Source organism: Euleptes europaea, chromosome 2 (assembly GCF_029931775.1).
Source record: "Euleptes europaea isolate rEulEur1 chromosome 2, rEulEur1.hap1, whole genome shotgun sequence".
NCBI lineage: Eukaryota > Metazoa > Chordata > Lepidosauria > Squamata > Sphaerodactylidae > Euleptes > Euleptes europaea.
The window spans coordinates 101999981-102022521 of NC_079313.1; the positions used below are offsets into that span (position 1 = coordinate 101999981).

The following is a 22541-nucleotide window of genomic DNA, read 5'->3' on the forward strand; positions in this document are numbered from 1 at the left end:
TGAGGGTCTTTGTTGTTCCAACCTCACAGGATGACAAATGCAACCAAACAAATTGGCAAAGAAATCCAGGAGCAGGAGCGTCTGACAAGAATGGTGAGTTTTCTTCCTTCCGGGAGTTTCCATCTGGGGAGAAAACCGGGCTATCTTTAATTGTGCTATATCATGGGTCCATACATTTTTTGAGCCAATCCTATTTCCCAGGAGCCAGAGAGGGAGAGACCTGAAGGTGTCAGCAAGAAATGGAAAGGTTCTTCCCTGAAGCAAAGGGGGGTGGGGGGAGACCAAGCTTCACTGTAGGCAGAGACTTTCTCTTCCTCTGTGCAAATCAGCCAGGAACTTCCTTCTCACCTGGTTTCCATGAAGACAAGGGAAAAGGCAAACAGGGCTGCATTAATTTTTTAAAAATCCTTAATCTAAAGATTTGGATGATGATATTGGCATTGCTGGGGAGGGGGTCTTCTTGCAGTTCTCCTTCTCTCTCTCTTTTAAATGGCTAGTAATGCACTTATGTGTACAAGTTGACCAATGTGGGACAGTATTTTACATTTGAAAAGTAAAAATGTTCACAAAACGATGGAGGTAAATATGTTGCTGGTTTCTGCTATTTGCATTTTACTCCTGTCCTTCTACAAGGACCTCAAGGTAGCATACCTAGCCCTCCTCCTTTTATCATGACGGCTCTCTGAGGTAGGTTAGTCTGAAAGCAACAAACTGGCCCAAGGTCACCCAGTGAGTTTAATGGCTGAGTAGAGATTTTAATTTGGGCCCCGGTAGTTCTAGTCTAACCACCACACACAAATTATATATTTTATAGATCAGTGGTGTTCTTCATTTCCAGGCCTGGGACACACTAAGCATGGGACCCATTAAGCTGCAAGCATATGACAGAAAGTCTTGTGACATCAGAGCCACATGACAGGAATACAGAGAGTCAGTCTGAACAATGACCTTTTTGGTGTCAAGGCCATGGCTCAGTGGTAGAGCATCTGCTTGGCATTCAGAAGGTCCCAGGTTCAATCCCCGGTATCTCCAGTTAAAGGTTCTAAGCAAATAGGTCAAGTGAAAGACATCTGCTTGAGACCCTGGAGAGCTGATGCCAGTCTGAGTAGACAATACTGACTCTGATGGACCAAAGGTCTGATTCAGTATAAGGCAGCTTCATGTGTGTTCATGTGTGTTCAACTGTAGGCAGAAGACCTAGACAGGGTTGGAAAACACAAGGAGGTATACCTTAGTGAAGGTCAAGCCAAGGAGGACCTCTTTTCACCACTGAGGGACATTGTCTCACCATCCTGCTGCTCCGTTCAGTGTACATGCACAGAGAGGCAGGGTGTATGGCATTCTAGCTCTCTAGACCTGCATTCTAGTATCTAGTCCTTTCAAAAGGCAGGGGATAGATGACAGCTTTGTAGAGGCTCACATGAAGGTCCCAACCCTTTGTATGAAGCCCACTGCTATACATGGTTGTGGAAGTTCAACAATCACTTTCCACACAGCAATAATAATAGCAAATTAAATTACCATCTAGGAGAAATACAGTATTTTCACAGGCTGTATGAATACCATGGACTGCCAAATCAATGGGTTCTAAATCAAATCAAGCCTAAACTCTCCCTAAAAGCTGAAATTCCTAACTGAGGCTATTGTACTTTGGTCACTGTACAAGAAGACAAGAGTCACTGGAAAAGAGAATAATGCTAGGAAAAGTTGAAGGCAGCAGGAAAAGAGGAAGACCCAACAGGAGATGGATTGACTCTTCAAAGGAAGCCAGAGCCCTCAGTTTGCAAGACTTGAGCAAGGCTGTTAACAATAGGATTTTTTGGAGGACATTGCTTCATAGGGTTGCCATAAGCTTCTGACAGTTAGAAATGGCATGCATAAACAAAACAAAGACCCGAAATCGTCAAAGGGGTGACGGCAAGGGAAACAGTCATCATAAAAGGCCAGCCTAACAAGATTTCACACTGGGATGAAACTTTTGAGTGGCCACTATTTGTTGTTTTGGTGTGGAAAGGAGTCCCTCCCAGTTAGGGACAGAGCTTCTTTTAGCCCATTCTCACTTGATTTAAATTGCTGCTTACCTTCTCCATGTATGTGGTTTCAACTAGCTAGGGTTTTCGAAGGACTAGGCAAGAATTCTCATGGTGATCAGTACAAGATGGATTTCAGGATCCGCTACAGGCTCCCCTGGAATGACGAAGCTAAATAAAAACTGGAACCTCTCCTTTCTAACATATAAGAGCTTGATCTCCCCAGTGTTATTCAGAACATACAGTTTCCTCCTGTAAGGCTGTGAGTAGCAGAAAAACATGGTAGACCTTATCCTCAAAAGCTGGACTCAGTATAGATGACATGCTCTAGTTACTAGTACAAAGAAAGGCAGAAAGAGAAGTGATTGGTGAAGCCAGTTTGCACAGCTGTCCAAGTGTCCAGACATATTGGCAGTGCCTGGTAAGAGTGTTAAGTTTTGCAATATACTTTTCCATCTGGAAAACATAACTGTCTGCCAGTGCAGACTTTGCAATCAAGATTGCTATTTTTCAGCGAAAATTGCCATAAAAACCAATATGCAGAATAAGCATATTCATCTGATGCAGATATAAAATGTTGCGCTTTGAGTACTTGGGAAAATATGATGTCCCCAGAACAAAAGTGCTACTGTTGAGGTAGCTCTGCAAAGTGTGTATGCAAGAAATGGGAAACAAATGTCCGTTTATTGCAGACAGGAAAGATTATGCAGAAAGCCCCCCCCCCCCAAAAAAGCATTGGTTGTTTAAAAAAATCTTCCTACCTACACATCTGCCAGATGAAACCAAATTCTGTTAACTCAGGAAGTCATGGTAGGATTGCAACAGATCTGGAATTTCCTCGAGCTTTAATTAACCTGCATACATGTTTCAACAACCCCAATATGCAGAATTCTCAGATTAGTGAGTTCATCGCAGGCCACCTACAATACATTCGCAATTACCACAAATAAACATCTGGGACAAAAGTAACACAGGGAAGAAATAGGCTTTGCAATTAAGCAGGGCATAGACCCATTGCTAATATTTAAGCAATATCCCAAATAAGGTCCAAAGCAAAATCGAGATAAATCCTAGTCTATTGTATGTAGGGTTGCCAGGTCCCTCTTTGCTGCCACCAGCAGGAGGTTTTTGGGGCGGAGCCTGAGGAGGGCAGTGTGTGTGGTGGGGAGGGACTTCAATTGCCAAACCGGCCATTTTTCTCCAGGTGAGCTGATCTCTATCGGCTGAAGATCAGTTGTAATAGCAGGAGATCTCCAGCTATTGCCAGGAGGTTGGCAACCCTAGGAGGGCCCTCAATGCCATAGAGTCCAATTGCCAAAGTGGCCATTTTCTCCAGGTGAGCTGATCTCTATCGACTGGAGATCAGTTGTATTAGCAGGAGATCTACAGCTGTTACCTGGAGGTTAGAAAGAAGAAGGTTGGCTACCCTAATTGTATGTGTTGTACAAACAAATGTACCCCCTTCCTGCAGGACACCTCCTGAATGTCAGTGTCAGCAATCACGGTCACTCTGACTCCCTTTTCCTGGCCTGGAACAAACTTTTGAAAGATATCCAAGGGTTCTGGCTGGCTCTTTATGCCTCAGAGGCCAACGCTCTGCTGCAGAATGGATCAGCTGGGCCCAATTCTACTAGCTTCCACTTCCAGGGCTTGCTTCCCGGGACACGATACAGCATTGAAGTCACTGCCCTGCTGGCTTGTGCACAGAATGCCAGTAGGAGAGTCACTGGGCAAACAGGTAAGCTGGAGAAAGATACAGCTGTTTTTTCATCATTTTGAATTTGGAGTGGGTATGTATGGATACATGATGACCACGAGGGCTTAGCACAATGCACTGTTCAGTAGAAACTTTCCACTGGCACACTATGCCACACTGGTGAAAGTAGCATATACTCCTTCTCTGGCTTTCTGAAGTGAGAGTCACTTGGTGGAGCAGGAAGGAAGCAAGACCTTTGTTGGTCTGTCATTTGGTCTGGGGAGTATGCCTGGTGGAAATGTCATGGTACATGGCTGAAGGCACAGAAACCAAAGGGATCATTATATTGCCCAAATGAAAAAGCGGCAACAGTGGGACAATCTTTCTGCTTTCAGCTAATACTTTCTGTCACTCATGTCTCTCCTATGGCCTGAAAATGTATAGTTCTGGGAGACTCTCTCTCATTCGTGGTTCTTGGGGGAGGGGAGCACGTTCTCCCTTCAGACACAGACACATGAAAACCCTTCAGACATTACGAAAATGCATGATCGTCCAGTGTATACGTGCCGAGAATTGTCTCATCCGTAACGGGGTTTCTGGATTTTGGCTCAAAAGGGATTTTATGTTAATTGTTCCAGAGTGAGTTGCTCTAGCTAGGTCAGAGTCTGTGAGCTTGATATGATAGGCTTTCCCGGTAGCTCTGCCTACAGTACTCACCATGAATGCACCATTCTCCAGGAGTTTCTATTGAGCATGGGCCAATAAAAGTGTATGTCTGGCTCATCTTTTGTACAGTACTGTACCTTTTGAGTCAAGCACCTCTTCCAGTGCTTTTCTGTGAGAAAAGTTATTCTCTGATTATTATTATTTTTGTATGATGATTCCATTCTGCATTCTTCACTTAATTATTTCATTCCAGAAACATCTGAATCAGCTAGCTAAAGGAACATGTTGTTTTGGTGCATGCAAGATTGTTTCCAGTAACATCTCAATCCTAGTGTTCTTTATATCTTGGAAGTGAGTTTCATTAACTGGAATGGAATTTATTTCCAAGTAAACTTGCTTAGGTCAGCTGAGAATATTTCTTGCTTTCCTGCTGCCTGTTTCTCTCATTATTTTTTAATATAAGTAATAAACATGCCCCAAATCCGATGCTTCTGGCCATGCTGCAAGAAGGAGTTTCTCTTCCTTTGACTTGCATCCAAGATGGCTGATTTTGCGTGTGCAAGTCAGAGCGCCAGATCCTGTCTGGTGTCTGCAGTGATGTCAGCTCAGAAGTGTTTCTGATGGTTCTATTCCAAGAGGTTCTCTGTCTCAAGCAGCCCAAGGTTTTCTGTTAGGTCAATTGATATGGGCCACTCTGTTTTAGACAAACTGTAATACCTTATGGAGCTCTTTTCAAGCTTATGAGAAATCCTTTGACTACTAAATGTTTGTATACATTCATCAGCAGAAATGTACCCAAACATTTTTTCCACAATACATATTTTTTAGCAAAGCAGTGCTCCTGATGAGTTGTGTGTGGTTTGTTCTCCAGACTTCCAATATCAAGCTGTAGCAGGGGGCAGTCTGAGCTATATTGGATGTAATAAGTTATGAAACTGTGTTTGAAATACAACATAGCACATCTTCTGTCTGTATTAATATACAATCTCCTTTGTGGAATGTATGGTGCTTGCAGACAGGTTCCTCTCCCCTCCCTTTTTTTTTTGCTGTCAAGTTGCAGCCGACTTATGGTGACCCCATAGAGCAGGGGTAGGAAACCTTTTTTCCACCAAGGGCCATTTGGATATTTATAACATCATTCGCGGGCCATACAAAATTAGCAGACCAAGCCCCAAGCAGGCAGCTGCCCCAGATGACCCCCCCAGAGCAGACAAGCAGGCCTGGTGGCACAGGATGGTCTGTTGCTCCAGCTGGGCATAGCCGTCCAGCCACATGCCGGAGCTGCTCCTGTTCCACATGGTCAGGGCCGGATTCTACAGCCGGCTCCTGCTACCTCTGCCTGCAGGGATGAAATGAGACTAAGAGAACACTGGCTAAGAACTCACCCCCTTCCCGTGCATTCTGGCCCTGCCCCCTTTAACCCCTCTATTGTCGCCACTTCCACCCCCAGCCCTCTTGTTGTACCGAGGGAATGCGTTTCTCCATGGCCTGGGTGGGAAAGGGTTAATACAGTTTCTTGGGCGGTCCTAGCAGCTCCATAGATAACGACTCTTCTGCAAGGGGGGAAAAAGGTTCCTTTTCTCAGCAAAACAAACTCACATCCACCTTGAATAGAGGCTATTCCTGTCCACGGGAGGGGGCAGATCGCCAGTCTTAGATCCTTCTGAGCTAGAGATCTGCCAGGACCCACGAAGGGCCAGACCAAATTATTTTGTGGGCCTTAAACTGCCCGCGGGCCTGACGGTCCCCACCCCTGCCATAGAGTTTTCAAGGCAAGATACATTTAGAGGTGGTTTGCCATTGCTTGCCTCTGTGGACCAACCCTTGTCTTCCTTGTATTGGGATATATGGTTAATATAGCAGAAGTTGCCCATTCATAGAAGTGTGATATTGAGTGCAGTAAATAAGTTTCCCACAAAGTATATTGCAAAAAGTAAAACTTACATTTATTCATGTAGATTCTGTTTATATTCAGGTTGCAGTCAAAAGGAAGAAACAGAAACCTAATCTAAAGAGTACTTTTCCCTGTCACATGTGGCCAGCTAACTCAGCACGACGCATATGGAAGTATGAGGCATTGTTTCTACAGGAGAGAGCTGTAGATACGTGTGATTCCTTGAAGATCCATGTGGAGAGTGGGAAGAACAGAGAGAGGAGGGGTCAGAGGGCAGTTCCCAGGCAAAGACAAAGAGAGGGATGTACCATTCAAGGAGATAACACTTATACACACTTAGAGTGATGTAGTGCCCCCCAATGTCCAGACATGCTGGGTCACTCACTCCAACACCTGGGTGGTCTCCCATGCAAATACTGAGCAGGGCTGACCCTGCTTAGCTTCCAAGATCCAACGAGATCAGGCTAGCCTGAGCTATCCAGGTCAGAGCCTGTTAGAATTGAGCCTTACTTCTTAGTATCTGCTACCGATTCAGAGGGATTGGATCGTTTGGTTATGGCCTAATGAAAATAGAGTAAGTCACACACATGCACAAAAATAGACAAAGTCCTTTTGTCTTAGTCAAACAATCTTTACTCACTAAATCAGGGAAAAGGTTCACGGGAGGTAAAACAAATAAATTCTTTCTACATCTCTACAGTTACCTATACAGCCAGATGCTTCTGGCAGGCACTAAGCTTAAACACGAGGCATTTCTAGATATAAGAATCGCCCCTCCATCCTTCCAGGTTGATGGTCAAAAGTTAACTGGAACACTGCTTTCTCTTCTAAAAAAAGGATATAGAGAAAGCACAGTAAAATGCAGATTGCTTGTGTACGTGACAAGCTGCATGTGCGCAACGGATGCTCTCACTGACCAAATGCTAAATTAACATATTGCAGGTTACATCATACCTTTGAACTTGTTAACATCAATATTGCCTGTCTGAAATGAAACAAAGCTCGCTACCTAATGCTCAACAGAGCCCTATATGGGATTAAAAAGGACTGTGAGACTTTTAAAGTGCAGTCCTCACTGCAGCCACACCATTCTAAGCCCATGGGTTTAGAAGGGTGTAACTCTACGCAGTACCTCACTGCAAAGCATGCATCCTTTAGCTCAAAGCTGCAAACTCAACACTCATGATATGGACTGTAACAAACAAACAGGCAAAAACACCCTTTTGGGAATCTGGCCAGGAGGTGGGCATGGAGTTCAAACTTCAAACATAGATTTGGGGATCTGATAAAGAATACATGATACATTGTACTTACCCAGATGCTGCTACTCAATGGCAAGCCCATTCTTTGAACCTGTATTTTGTTTTAGTTCCTTCCCCTGCAAAGGATGTGGTCCTGAGCACTCAAAGCAACCCTTCAGTGCTAGTGGCCTCCTGGAGTGAAGCCCCTGGTGGGAAAGATGGCTACCAGCTGGTTCTCTACCACACGGATTCGCAGGCCGCTGTCAGGAATGTGACCCTTCCAAAAGGAGCCACCACTTTCCAGTTTGACAGGCTTCTGGCTGGCAGCAAGTATGCCCTGCGCATCACCACACTGGCGGGTCACTCTGCAGCAAGCACCAGTGTACAGCAGTGGACAGGTAGAGGAAGTTGCTGTTCTAATAGGGTTACCAGGTCCCTCTTTGCTACCTGAGGGAGGTTTTGGGGGCAGAGATGAGGAGGGTTGGGTTTGGGGAGGGATTTCAATGCCATAGAGTCCAATTGCCAAAGCGGCCATTTTCTCCAGCTGAACTGATCTCTATCAGCTGGAGATCAGTTGTAATAGGTGGCCCACTACACCCCCGGCGCCCCGCAGGGCACAGCGTCCGTCCGTGCCGCCGCCCTCCACACCCTCCACGCCGCCCTCCAGCTGCGAGCAGGTGTGAAGCCCCCCCGCCCCCACCCCCACGGCCTCTGGCGTGTCTCCAGGCAGAGCAGAGCAGTTTAAAGACCCCCCCCCCCCGCCAGGCTTCCTGGGAGTCCCGGGAAGCCTGGCCGGGGGGGGGGGTTAAACTGCTTCGTCAGGCAGCTGGGGGGGTTAAACTGGCTCTCAAAAGAAATGTCAATTGTTGTACTGTTGATATTTGGCTCTGTTGACTAAAGAGTTTGCCGACCACTGGTCTAGCTCATTTTTTTTTGTCTTGCTCTTCTTCCAGAGAGGTTGAGGTAGTGTACACAATTCCCCCTTCCTATTTTCTCTTCACAAGAACCTTGTTAGGTAGACTAGGCTGAGAGATGCCGACAGACACAGGATCACTTAGTGAGGTTCATGGCCAAGATGGAGAACTGAAAAACCTGAACCTAGATCTCCTGGACTCTAGTCTGACACTATCCACCGCGCCATTCTGGCCTACATCCCATTATATCTCTTCATTCACATGCTTGATCAGGAGAGGGAGGAGAAAAAATATGCTAATGATTTATGCTAAATTAACTCATAATGTCTATGGCACTCATAAATGAGGCTAGATTGTAGATTGCAGGGGTGTCACCGGCAGACAATGATTCAGGAAAGTGTTTGTAAACTGGAAGAAGTTGATGCTTTTCTCATTCTCAGCTACTGATGGAACACAAATGACTGGCATGTGTTTATAGGCAGGCTACTAAAATGGTCTAGTAGCTTTGATGGGTTGACTTATTTGCAAGGCTTCCAGAATGTCCGCTCTTAAGTCATGACTGGCCAGGGCTGGGTCGGCCACTTTTGCGTTGGCGGAATCATGCAATGAGCACTGACTTACGTTGGCTGTGATTTGTCCCTATAGCCCCTGTTGCCCCTAAGAAACTGACCTTACAGAGCAGGCGCTCCAGCTCCAGCCTCACCGCCTCATGGGCCAGCGCAGAGGGAGCAGAGTGGCTGCATTTCACCCTCCAAAACCTCCGCACCCCTACCGAAAGCATCACAGTGTCAACCGGGAAGGGTGTGGACAGCTACACTTTTCAGCACCTGCAACCTGGTACCCTCTACTTACTGAAGGTCAGCGTGTCAGCTGGGCATTATGAGGCTGAGGGTCCCAATGCCACCGCTTATACACGTGAGTATGGGGCAGGATACTGCTTGCAGAACTATGAAAGCAAGAGAGGCACCAAACGGGAATAAGGTGCCTTTGAAATGGGTGGCAAGCCAACCTGAGCCAATCAGGTTGTTCCAGAAAGATCCAGGGGCCATCCCTGTCTCGGTTTTAATACCAAAACAATGAGCATGAACGTGTCCGAGTTGAAGATAAAACTCTATGGCAGCTATGGAGGAGGGGAGTCCCCCGATTTGGATCAGGGCCATGACATTGAGATAGAGGGATTTAACCACTTCTCCCTGTGTGGTTTTCCTAAAAAAGCTTGGTTTCTCCGTTCGTTTTTTACCCTGGGACTAACAGCAACTTAGGGGACTAATTTATATTTTTAAAATGGCTTCAGAAGGAATGGGTTCTTTTCCCCATGCTACAGCACCAGTTCAAATGGAGCGGGGGTGGAGAGACACTTCTCACTGCTCCTTTTTAAGGATGTTAAATACACTGGGGAATCTGTTCATAGACCTCCAACAAAATGTATAGTTCAGTTCTTAGAGATAGTGTTATTCTATACTGCAATCCTATGCAGAGTTACCCCAGTCCATGGCTGAGAGTGGAGTAACTCTGAAGACAGAGGATTGCACTGATAAATCTTGCATTTCCCTGTTTTATAGCGCTTCCCCTTTCTGTAAGGCTAAACCAGAGATATTTTGTTTTATGCAACCTATAGAGTGTCATTAAGGCTGTGAAGATCAAAAGGCCACAGCGTCTTGCTTTCTGTCATTAAAATGATCTTCCACAGTTGATAGATTTGTTCCTCTGGCAGAAAGCCCCTTCAGATTGACCAGCCCTGAAAAGATATCTTTACAGACAAATTGATTAGGTTGCATTAGGGAGAAATAAGCTAACTGCAAAAACAAAACAAAAACACCTTTTTGTTCTACCCTGTATTAGGCAAAATTATTCTTTATTTTCTTTGAAGCTTGGCTTTCCCTACTATCCAAGATTTTTGGGATAACAGAGATACCCACTGTGTTTGTTTTTGTCAGTAGACAGTTGAATAGTCTCCTACTGACTTGAGCAATGTAGATCCAGCAGATCAATTTTTTTTGCATATTTATTACTGTGGTTAGGCTTATGGCTTTGGCCAATAAAGCCTTACCATTAAAGGAAAGGAGATGGGTGTCTGGAAGAAATGTCAGTCCAACATGTTGTGCCCACCCTAGTGATTAGAATGGGACCCCACTCACAGGAGTGCTAGTTAGACCCTGATGTCCTCAGAGATAAGGCTGGGGACCCAGAGGTTTGTTTGGGTGCAGGTAAAGATGGGTGTGCATGCATATCTTTATTTCTAAGGTACTATAACAAAACAACCACTCAGTTCTATGCATGCAATAAGTATCCCTCCCTACAGACTTAGTCTGATATTCTCCAACCATCCATTGTGTTTTCTTCTCTCCCCAGACCCTCTGAGCCCAACCAGTGTGAGCTTGGTCAACTCTGGCAGAAACAACACCTTGAAGGCGTCATGGGAATCCCCGGCTGGAGGAAGAGAATTCTATCTGGTGACTCTGCAGGAGGGAAGGAGCAGCATGCCCCTCCGAAATGTGACAGTAGCGGCCCACAGCACACATGTTACCTTCCGTGGCCTGAGTCCTGGGACTCGTTACACTGCTTGGGTGGCTGCTGTTGCTGGGCCCCACAGAGCACCCTCGCAGAACACCTCTGCCTGGACATGTAAGCTGGGTTTCAGTGTGGGCAGGAGGGCTGGCCTTTTGCCAAAATGGTTGCTGGCTGGGGAAGAAGGGCTCTTGGCTAGTGTTTGAAAGAAGGGCAGGCCGGTTGGGTGCCGCCTGTGTGGGCGCTGTGAGAGGAGGACGCATGCTCTCCTCAGGTTAAAATAGTTACTTTGCTTTCCTTCCATCCAAAGAGGTTCCTTCATTCTAACCATCTAGAAGTTTAGAGAGAGAGAGACTCTTTCTCCATCTTAGTTACGGTATCTGAGAGATTTTGGAACATCACAAATCACTGGAATTCCATTACGTTGTTGGAATTGGGCGGCACTTGCTCTAGTGTGAGAACTGGACGTGAGCAGGGGAGCATTCTGATACTGGCGCATACCCCACGACCCAAATGCTGCAGAAAAATACCACTAGCAGCCTTGTGGAAGAAGCTTTTCTTTTTTTGTTGCTTGCGCACTCCACATATGGGATCAATTTAAATCTTTTTGGCGAGAAGCCCTGTGCATCATGTTTATTTCTCTTTTCCCTTTCCAGATCCATTAGCTCCACCGGGTGGCAGCCTGTCGAGCCAGGGCAGTGCCCACATGCTTCATGCTCGGTGGCAAGAGGTGGCTGGGACGGGCTATGTGGCAGCGCTGTACACCACAGAACCACCCATGGTGGTGCAAAACAACTCGCTGCCTAAAGGCTATTCTGGCCTGCGTTATGAGCGGTTAAGCCCAGGCACTCACTATGTGTGGGAGATCAGCACTGTCGCTGGGCCCTACATCTCTCTGCCCCTCCGCCTCACAAACTGGACATGTGAGTTTCAAAGACAGTGCAATATATGATTATGAACACTTTAACACTAGAAAGAGCTGGTGGTCGCTGAGGAAAGCATAGGTGGTTCTGCACTTCCTGGTAGGCTTTGCACATGGACTAGAGACTGTCACGCTGGCTGCACGAAGCCGCTGGGGACTTTTGACGGGCCGTCAAGGCGCTGATTTACTCTAGTTACTTGTATAGAATACAGCATTGCAGGAGCTGAAACTAAAGACCAGTCTGAGCTTTAACTGGATTTAACTTTGAATTGTCTCCTTCAGGGAAATCTTACCATTAGGAAATTAGGCTGCTCAGGAAAAAAGTAACCTGTGGTGCAGACCCCACCACCATGATCCCACCCTATGGTTCCCAAAAGGAAAAAGCTGTATTTTATTTTGTGAAATAACGTAAATGGACCATTTTATGGCTATGGGCTTGCAGCCTAGGTTGTCCCCCCACCCCTAGAGAGGTTACCTGTCCATAGAGTTTCCAGTCTCCCTGCCCTGCCCCCAGTTCCTGTTTTCTACCACCACTCATAGCAGAAATGGGGAAAAATAGAATAAAAAATGGCTGTCGGGCCTATGGTGTGATGTAATTTCCAGAGAAACTCTAGAAGTGATGTCAGTCCTCCTAAGAATGGTCAAAAACGGTATGGTTTCACCAAGAATTTCTGGTCATTACTGGAGAGGCATGTTGTCACTTCTGGGGTTTTCTCAGAAGTGATGTCACACTGTTGCCAATGGCTGCCCCCTTATGCTCTCCCCCAAGTCTCCCACTGGTTGCCAGGCCAGGCCTGGAAACTCTGCCTGTCCCCCTTCCATGATTGTGCTGCCTGGGCCATTTATTCTGCTTCTGTCAATGAAAGCACTTTCTTTTCCTAGTAATACTTGATGCACATGCTGTTTGGGGATAGCCATGGACAGAGAAAAGAAAGAGGGTCTAATGCTGTTGCGATGCAAGTAATCAGAGTATGATAATAGGAAAGGAATAGGAAGAAGTCTAATGTGTAGGGTTGCCAGGTCCCTCTTTGCCAATGGCAGGAGGTTTTTGGGGCGGAGCCTGAGGAGGGCAGGGTTTGGGGAGGGGAGTGACTTCAATTCCATACAGTCCAATTGCCAAAGTGGCCATTTCCCCCAGGTCTCTATTGGCTGGAAAGAGTTGTAATAGCAGAAGATCTCCAGCTAGTGCCTGGAGGTTGGCAACCCTACTAATGTGGCTAAAACCAGCCAAGAATTATGGGGAAACAGTTGCACATCGTCAGGATCCCAGGACCAGGGAGGTGAGAAAGGAAAGGAACAGATTTCCGGTGCTGCTCGTGGAATGGAGCATTGGTGCCTGTGTGCGGATAGTAGGCTTTGCTAAAGTGAGATGTCAGTAAGGAGATGCTTTTTAGAGACAAGACCGTCACAATCCATTGTTGGGTGGCTGAAAGGTTTTGTTTTTTGGTTAGAGTGGAGGGGGAAAAAACCCTAAAGGAAGCTCTGAACGTCTCCTTTCAGATCCTTTGCCTCCAGACCGCCTGAGCCTCAGCAACGAAGGTCACAGAACAAGGTCACTGCGCGCCTCTTGGCAGAACTCCTCTGGGGGGAAAGGCCATTATATAGGAACCCTCTTGGAAACCCAGTCCCAGCTGGAGATCCAAAATGTGACCATAGGAAAGGGCGGCACAAACACTGTCTTTGAAGGGCTGGTCCCTGGACGTCAGTACACCCTGAAGATGGTAGGAGTGGCTGGCCCATTCCGATCTCTCGTTCAATCCACCAGTGACTGGACGCGTAAGTATGCTGCTCTCAGGAGAAGTGCTGGAGTGTTCCTAGGCAAGTTTTGTCATTTGGAGATTCTCCCTGTACACACAGAGAAAGAGAGAAGAGACACTATCAGAGCAGTGCACACCATGAAACAAGTGAAAAGTTTGCTGTGGACACACACTAGAGCTGTTTGTGAAAACGGGGGGCAGTGGAGGTGAGGAGTAGGCAAGGAAACGTTGACTGGGAATATTACAAAGGCCAAACTCGACTTTTACTGTAAGGGGAGTTGAGTCTGATTTAGAATTGTAACAGAAGTTCACAATCCAGCTGATTAGTATCAGGGTTTGTTCTTGCTCTTGCTCTTGGATTGCAGTTTGGGAGTGTTACTAGCCTGATCTTGTCAGCTCTCAGAAGCTAAGCAGGGTTGTCCTTGGTTAGTATTTGGGAGGGAGACCACCAAGGAATGTCAGTGTGGTTGCCCAGAGGCAGGCAATGGCAAACCACCTCTGAATGTCTCTTGCCAAGAAAACCCTATAGGGTTGCCATAAATCAGCTGAGACTTGATGGCACTTTCCACCACCAATCTTCCTAGATCTTTCATTGCTTATGGATTCACACTTGGCATCTGGAGCTTGGGGTGCCTTTCACCAGCTTCCATTGGTACACCAGCTATGGCACTTCCTGGAAAAGGATGGTTTTGCCACAGTTATCCATGACTTATAGTAATGTGGAAGCAACTAACTAACATCACAAGCTTACCATGAATGTACCAGACCAAAGATGAGGCTGACATGACACAACTTATTTGGGCCATTGCGGGGCTGGGCACAGCAGAGTGTGAGAGAGAAAATAAGCAATATAACTTTGGAAGCTGATGAGAATTATTCAGGGGAAGCATCCAGACCCGTTGTTGTCATGACCTGTTAACTTTATTTTAATTTCTTAGGTCTCTTGAACATGTTAAATAACTCCTAGTATATGATAAATAGCAGCCATTATATTCCTAATATCTCAAGGTCAGCGGGTTTCAGGGGGTGGGAATATCTGTTCCTGAAAAAACATCTTTAGTTGCTTTCTAGTTATTTATTTATTTATTTATTTATTTATTTATTTATTTATTTATTTATTTGGGATATCTCTATGTCTCCTCTTCAGAGTCTGGCTCGAGGTGGCTTACAGATAAAATCTGCACCATATTAAAAACAAGCTGTTGAACATAAGCAGCGTAAAAACTATCCATAAAACAGAAGCAGACTATTAAAAATCTAATAAGATTTTTTTAAAAAACCTAATTAAAAGCCTGGGTAAAAAGATGTGTTTTGACCTGGTGCCTAAAAGAAAATAGTTTAAAAGCATCAGGTGAGCCTCAAGGGAGAGGGCGTTCCAAGGATGAGGAGCCACCACAGAAAATGCCCTGTCTCTTGTCATTACCTGCATCACCTCTAAAGGCAGAGGCATAGAAAACAGGGCTTGAGAAGCAGATCTTAACTGGTGGTCTGGATAGTACGAGAGGAGTCAGGCCTTCAGTACTGCGTTATCTCTCCTTCCACACTGCTCCCCTACTTCACTGTAGAAACTACTAAATCAACTAGTAAATCAGGACCCTGTTTCCTTTCAGATCCTTTGGCTCCTTCAGAGGTAAGGCTGACCAGCAGCAAGTGGTCCTCCAATCTTGTTGCCTCTTGGAACCCACCTCTCTGTGACAGAGACCAGTTTTTTCTGCGCTTCTACAGCCAGCAGTACCCACTTCTGAGAAACATCACGATTGGGCCCAGCATGCAGAATTTTACCTTCCAAGGACTTGTCCCCGGCAGTCAGTACTTTTTGGAAGTGATGGCATTAGCAGGACCCTATCGGGCCTCATCACCGTTGATCTCTGCATGGACATGTGAGTACTCAAGGGTCTGTACATGGTGGGAGACCTTGCACTTACAGGCAGTTGGCCAAAGTTACTGGCATTTGCTGAGGTCTAATATCTTGGTAGCTTGGTAATGCAGTGTTTGGAGACAGTGATATATCAGCCCCTTCTGGTTTTAGTGGGATGTATAATAGTACCTTCTTTGCATCCGCGTGATAGATGAGGGTCCATCTGCCATCCTCACTCTGTTTTAGAGATAATCCATCATTTCCTGCCGGGCAAAGGTATTCTTTTACATAAGTGAGCCTCCCTGTTTCCTGTGGCCATCTAATTTGGCACTATTGTACTGAGTTATAACTGACGTTGCCAAGTAGTCGATAGGATTGACCTAGAGCAAAGCTGAGCACAGTTAAATATTCTTTATGTTCTGCATTGTGAGGATTCTGGTGAGCTGCAATTATTTATTGTGCTGTTTCTAAGTACTGTTTTGCCATTTTTCTGAGCTGCCTGGAGGGGGGGTCTGTATGAACTTAGGGTGGAGTATAAATGAAATTAAAATCAAGAGAAGGTTGAACTTCTTCAAAATAGATTTCTCTGCCTTATCATTATTCTATGTGATGTAATCTCCCTCTAGTGTCCTACTTGAGGCATTGCATATTATTTCATGTTTTCCTGATGCATCTCGTATTTTGGACAGCAGTTAAAATATGGCTGCTTTACCAGCTGTTTTGCTACCTTCTGTTAGGAATCTTGACAATATTGAAAACATATCTAAGGCTTACTATTTAATCAAGATTTTAACATGTTTTTCCTTCTGGTTATCTTGTAATACAAAGCATGTACATTTAAGAGTTTAACAGGCAGGCAGCAAAAGTTTCTAGTAGTGGTGTAGCCATCCTTGCAAGACGTTAATTGGAAGAACACAATCTGTCTCTGGAGGTAAATAAAGCTAGCATCAATGGCCCCTGCAAAAACAGTTGTTGTGAGTTTCAGTCAGCATGTCTGCTAGGACTGCCAGCTCCAGGTTGGGAAATACCTGGAGATTTTTGGGGTGGAGCCAGAGGAGGGCGGGGTTCGGAGAAGGAAGGGACTTCAATGGGGTATAATGCCATAGAGCACCTTCTAAAGCAGCCATTTTCTCCAGGTGAACTGATCTCTGTTGCCTGGAGATAAGTTGTAATAGCGGGAGATCCGTTGTAATCTCTAGCTACCACCTGGAGGTTGGCAACCATTGTCTACTTTTCTTGCTCCTCCATTTTGAGCCCCATGTTTATGTTACCTCTGCAGATCCCCAGTCTCTGGCTAATGTGAGCGTGCGGTGTGGCCAGACCCCCCAGCAATTGATTGTGAGTTGGATGGAATCCGGTCAGGGACGAGAATATTGGATACAGCTCTACTCGGATGAATCCTTGTCCATTATCCGGAACCTGTCGGTGCCACATGGAACTACCCAAGTGGCCATAGATGGCCTAGTGGCAGGAACACGATACCGTGTTGAGATTGTCTCCAGGGCTGGACCTCACTACGTTTCCTCACAAACAGCCATTGGCTACACAGGTATAATCCAGTCTCTTTGGACCCTTTCATATTCTGCTCGGTCTGGCCTGAGAATGCACATTTCCCTCAGGGGTGTAGCACACCCCCATGCCCCTTAAATTGTGTTTGTGGTACTCAATAGCATGGTTCCTCTGGGGCACCCCCAGCTGCAGTAGAAGTCTCAACAGCAGCAAGAGCTGTCTTCCTCATTTTGGATTCTTGTACTGTTTAAATTATGATCAAATGCATCAGACAAGAAGTTATTTCTTTAAATTGTCCAGTATCTGTTTTGAGCCCTGCGGTACCCTACTAAATACTACTCTTCAATCAGGCAAGGAGCCATTAACTACCACTCTTTGGATGTGATTATCCAACCAATTTCTTATCCACCTGGCCATTCTAAAACTAATCCACAGTCCTCCAATTTGCTGACCAAAACATCATGGGGAACCTTATCAAATGCCTTACTAAAATTCAAATATACTATATATATTTATCAAACTTGTCACCCAATTGAAAAAGGAAACTAATTAGTCTGACAGGACCTATTAGGGGCAAATCCATGCTGACTACTTCTTATCACCAAGTTATCCTCAGTATGTTTACAAATCATCCCTTTGAAAATCCGCTCCAAGATTTTCTGTATTGGGACAGAGGTTAAACTGACTGGGCTATAGTTCCCTTCCACCCCTTCTTAAAAACCAGGACAATATTCGCCCTTCTCCAATCATCTGCCACATCATCCATCCTCCAAGACACCTTGAAAATAATGTATAATGGCTCTGCCAACTCCCCATCTAGTTCCTTAAGCACTCTCTTATGGACACCATCCAGCCCAGGGGACTTATACCCATCCAGACATCCAGATGGGTGACCTGGGTACTTACATGCAGCTGCAAACTCGCATCCTGTACACCACTTTTCCCAAGTGGGCCTCTCCTTCAGAGAGAAGACTGAGGCAAAATAGGCATCAAGCTTCTCTGCCTTTGCTTTATCCTCCATCAAGGTTTCTCCATTTCCCCCAGTAGCAAGCTTATCACCTCCTTCCATTTACTCCTCACATAACTGGAAAAAACAACCCCTACTTATTATTTTGACCTTCCCTGGCCAATCTTAGCTCATTCTGAACTTTGGCCTCCCTAACAACCACCCTACAGGGTTTAGCAACCTGTAGGTACTGTTCCTTGTAATTTGTCCGTCCTTCTATTTCCTAAACATATCCTCTTTTTTTTTGCCTTCAACTCACTGTAGAGCTCTCTGTTAATTCACATCGGGTTCTTGGATTCTGTCTTGTGGGAATGGCAATAGCTTGATCCCACAACAACTCATGTTTTAAAAGAATCTGCCCTTCACTTGCCCCCTTCCAACACTCTTCCTCATGGAATCCTTCCCACCATCTCTCTAAATTTACTAAAATCAGCCATACTACAATCCAACATACGTGTTTGACTAAAAACACTCTTGATATCCCATAAAAGCAGAATTGTAACAACATATCATCGATTTCCCCTAACGTGTCCTCCATTCTCACCTCATCTACCAGCTGTTCCCTATTATTATCATGAAGCCAGCCTAGTGGCTTTTCAGGATCTCAGTAGAGGTCTTGTATTGCCTGCTGGGGGATAGAACCTAGAATCTTCTGCATGCAAAGCAGTTGCTCAACCACTGAGCCACATTCCCTCCTTTCCCTGAAGCCTCTTTTTCTCCTTCTAGTGCCTTTGATGCCTCTCTCCCTACTGGTGACCAGCCACGGCTCCTCAGCGTTGTCTGTGCAATGGAAGGCCCCTGCTGGGCAAAGAGACAGCTATATGGTCTCTGTCTCTGAAGAAGGCCCTGCCGCTGCCAGAAGTCACATTTCTGTGGAAAAAACCAGCACTAATATCACTCTTATGAAATTAACACCAGGAACATGCTACCTCATTGCAGTGTGGTCACTGGCAGGACCATACAACTCAGCTTCACAGAACAGCACAGCTTGCACAGGTAAGTGCCCACCTGGATTGGGGCATCACATCTTTGATAACAGAAGACTTGTCTGTGAGGAACAACCAAGCCATGGGAGAAGTTGTGTGGGGGCCACCCACTGGGTAGCCTCATGGGGCGACAGTGGATCAGTACTGATGCGAATGGCCGGAATAAGCTTTTCTGGAGATGTACCTGCTGTGTGAGCATCACTGTGCTGAACCCAACTCTCTTTTTTCTGCAGCTCCTGCAGCACCTGTGAACCTGACCGTGAGGAACACTGGCAGCTCCTTTGTGCTGAACACGGCCTGGTCAGAGGCCCCTGGGGGCAAGGACCACTACCGGCTTATCCTGTATTACCTGACGCCTCCAGGCATTGAGAGAGTTCAGGTTGTGGGTCCAGGTACCCAGGATTTCAACTGGACAGGTTTGCCAGCAGGCAGCCAATTTGCTATACAGGTTGTCACAGTGAAAGGCCAAACCGAGGCCCCCTCTTCCACCATTACTGAGTGGACATGTAAGTCTGACCAGTTTGACTTGTCCTGTCTGAGGATGTACCTGTCACCTGGTCTGCTTATGCCTGCAACTTCTTCCCAATTCTCTTTCTTCCCTGCCTTGGCATCCTATCTGGGCTCTGCAGTTCCCTCCCTCTGGGTGCCCAGCAGCTACCCCTTGCATGTTCCTCTCCTTACTGCATTCCACAGGATGAACAAAAGGATATTGCTCCATTTGCTGTTGCGATATTACTAGCCTTTACTATAACTGGAACATCTCACATCATTAGATGGAAAGAGGGAGGGGGAACAAGTAGAAGGGCTCGATCATATCACAGACCACTTCCTCTGTGTGTGTGTGTGCATGCATACATACATGAACATGCATACAAAGTGCATATAAAATGTGCCTGTAGACTAAAGCCCTACCCATTTATTCTCCCAGAACAGGCTGATTTCAGTGTCTTAATAAAACACCCACTCCTGCCTACATGCAAACAGACATCCTCCCAACACGTGCTCCGTTGTAAGCCACAAGATCCAGGGCAAACAGCGGAGCTGTAAGAAGGCTCTCTTACCAATGTTACATAGCAAAGTGGACTACACTCTGTCCTTCTTGGCCTTCATGGTACTTTAGCCTGGAGGCTGGTTCTATTTTCTCCAGGGGAACTGCTATTGTCTCCAGCTATTTTCTTCAGGGGAACTGATCTCCGATGTAAGGAGATCAGTTGTAATATGGGAAATCTCCAGGCCCCACATGGAGGTTGGCAGCCCTACTGCTCTGCTTTGCCACAGTTCTTATAGTGGTCTCACCTAAGTGGGGGGGGGGGGCAAGCTGGCAAGAATTCTCCCCTTAGCCCTTGGGAGGAGTCCTGCTAGTGCTGATGCTATGGCTGCTGTCACAGCTCTGTTATGTCGGTCCTGTGTGTGCGCAATGCAGCTGCCATAAGCATCCAGTTCCTTCAGCCACCTTCCCTTTCCCATGCAAGCTCTTCCTGTTTCACAGCTCCTGTGCCAGCTACCTCTGTGCAAACGTGGAATGAGAGGCGCTCAGACAGGCTGCGAGTGGCTTGGACACCAGCCTCCGGCAGACTGCACGGCTATCAGCTGAACTTGTACTGCTCAGGATGCCGCACCACGGCAGCACAAGACTTTGTGGGGAGAGAGGCCACCAATTTCACCTTCTCGGGCCTGACACCAGGAGCCAAATACTGGTTTGAAGTTATCTCCTTGGCAGGCCCATATAGGGCTTCAGCAGGAAACGTCACCGATTGGACAAGTGAGTGGCACAGGCTGTCATTGGTCATTGGAACCCGGATGTCTCCTTTGTCATCGCCTGACAGTTGGGTCCAGACAGGGTATTGCTGTCAGCCAAGGAAGAAAGTGACACACTCCGGTACTGCTAATGCCAAACACTGAGTCTTGCTAGCTGCTTTAATCATCTAGGGGATGACTGGCTCATAGTTGCTGTGTGTGACTGTTACACACCATGGATGTGCCTGGCCCCTTTAAATGCTGCTTTGTAATTGGCTTACTTCGCAGTGCTCACTGTGAGAGAAGATTCCCCCCAACCCAATTGCCGCATAAAAAAAGTATTTTAAGAACAAAAAACACAAAACAGAGCAATCTGAAAGAAAGTGGGGGGGGGAGTAAGGGGGAGAGAAATCCAAGCCTGGGTTTTAAAAAGGCTTTATTTTGCTCAGAAAGATCTCTGACAAAGCAGGAAGCAGGAAGTATTTGAATCCCTGCCTCTGGACATGCTGCTTTTGACTGGCTGTGAGAGAAAGCCAGCTTCTGTTTCCCCTGCTTTGCCTTCTGCACGGAGATTTCAGCTGGGCTGAGCTCAGGGTAGAGGAAAGAGTCGGGTTAACAGAGGAATGGGAAGACCAGGATATTGGGAGGGCTGGCAGCGAGGTAATTTCTAATGGACGGAAAACTCATGCAGAATACCAAGGAACATCCGAGTCAGACAGGGGACGAACATGAGTCCAAGTACCCATTCATAAATGACCATTGTGTTCCTTTGTGCAAACACTTCAGTACAAAATATGTTCTTAGCATATGTGCCCAGATTTAAGTGCAGGGGATAAAGACTTGGCGATTAAGGGAGAACTTCATTAAACAAGGAGGAGTTTGAAAAAGGATTTTCATGAACAAACTGCGCTATGCATGGTGATGAAATAGGTGACAGATAAAAATAGGCAAAAAACCCCGATGTTGCAAGTGAAGAATATTTTATTGTTCAGGTAACAAATATCTCTACATGTTTTGCAGTAAAGTTTCTTCAGGGGAATCTGCTGGTCTCTCAGTGTTTTTACAGAGATAATTCATCTCCGTTATTGGTGTGGCCCTTCTGGTTTCTCCATGAAGGAGGTCAGCCAGGCAGCCATTTGGAAAACTGGGAAGAACAGGGTAAAATTCAGCAGAAAGGATTACTGCTTCTCCATGCCCATTCCGAAATCCATCTTGCATTGGAGGAGAATTGTGAAATCAGTCCCAGTGGCCATGACAAAGACGCTTTCCTCTGTATTATAAACTGTGTCCTTCCCCTGGGCTATCAGTAACAGGGTTCTGTCATGGGCTTCCATAGTCACTTGGAAACTCAACTTTTTCGTTTCATTTGACATACCTCCAGTAACTGTTACTGGCTCTCCTCCCTGATCCTGAGGTTGTTTTGTTTGTGTTTTTATTGAATTATTTTATAATTTTAAATGCTGTTTTTAATTGTTCAAATGTTTTAATGTTTTTATATGCGCCTTGGGGGTTCTGATTGGGCAGAAAGCCCACATAAAAATGTTTTAAATTAAAAATTAAATTAAGCATTGTTCCAAAACAAAACAAAACACCCCCTTCTGCAATAGGGTTCTAAGGAGTGAACACTCCATTTCCTGTTTGACAGCCAGCACAGTAGGTGTATGTCAGGATTTGATCTTCGTAGTCCTTCCTTGTGATTAGAAGAAAGTAAGTATGCACAAGATACAAAAGTGCTTATTGACAAAATGCAGATAGTATTCTGGTTTTGTTTTTTTAATTAGAATTGTATCAGGTAAATTATATGAACTACGTAAAGC

General features: G+C 45.8%; 1 protein-coding gene across 1 annotated transcript; it reads left to right on the plus strand.

Annotated features, from left to right (window-relative positions):
- The first annotated feature begins 3636 nt into the window (after nt 1–3636).
- LOC130473332 (receptor-type tyrosine-protein phosphatase V-like) lies at nt 3637–19238 on the plus strand. The gene is made up of 10 exons (XM_056844854.1): nt 3637–3644; nt 3704–3768; nt 7656–7925; nt 9087–9356; nt 10794–11066; nt 11606–11872; nt 13372–13647; nt 15239–15433; nt 16766–16911; nt 19221–19238. Exons 1-10 carry the CDS (start codon nt 3637–3639, stop codon nt 19236–19238), a joined length of 1788 nt encoding a protein of 595 aa, XP_056700832.1.
- The last annotated feature ends 3303 nt before the right edge of the window (nt 19239–22541 follow it).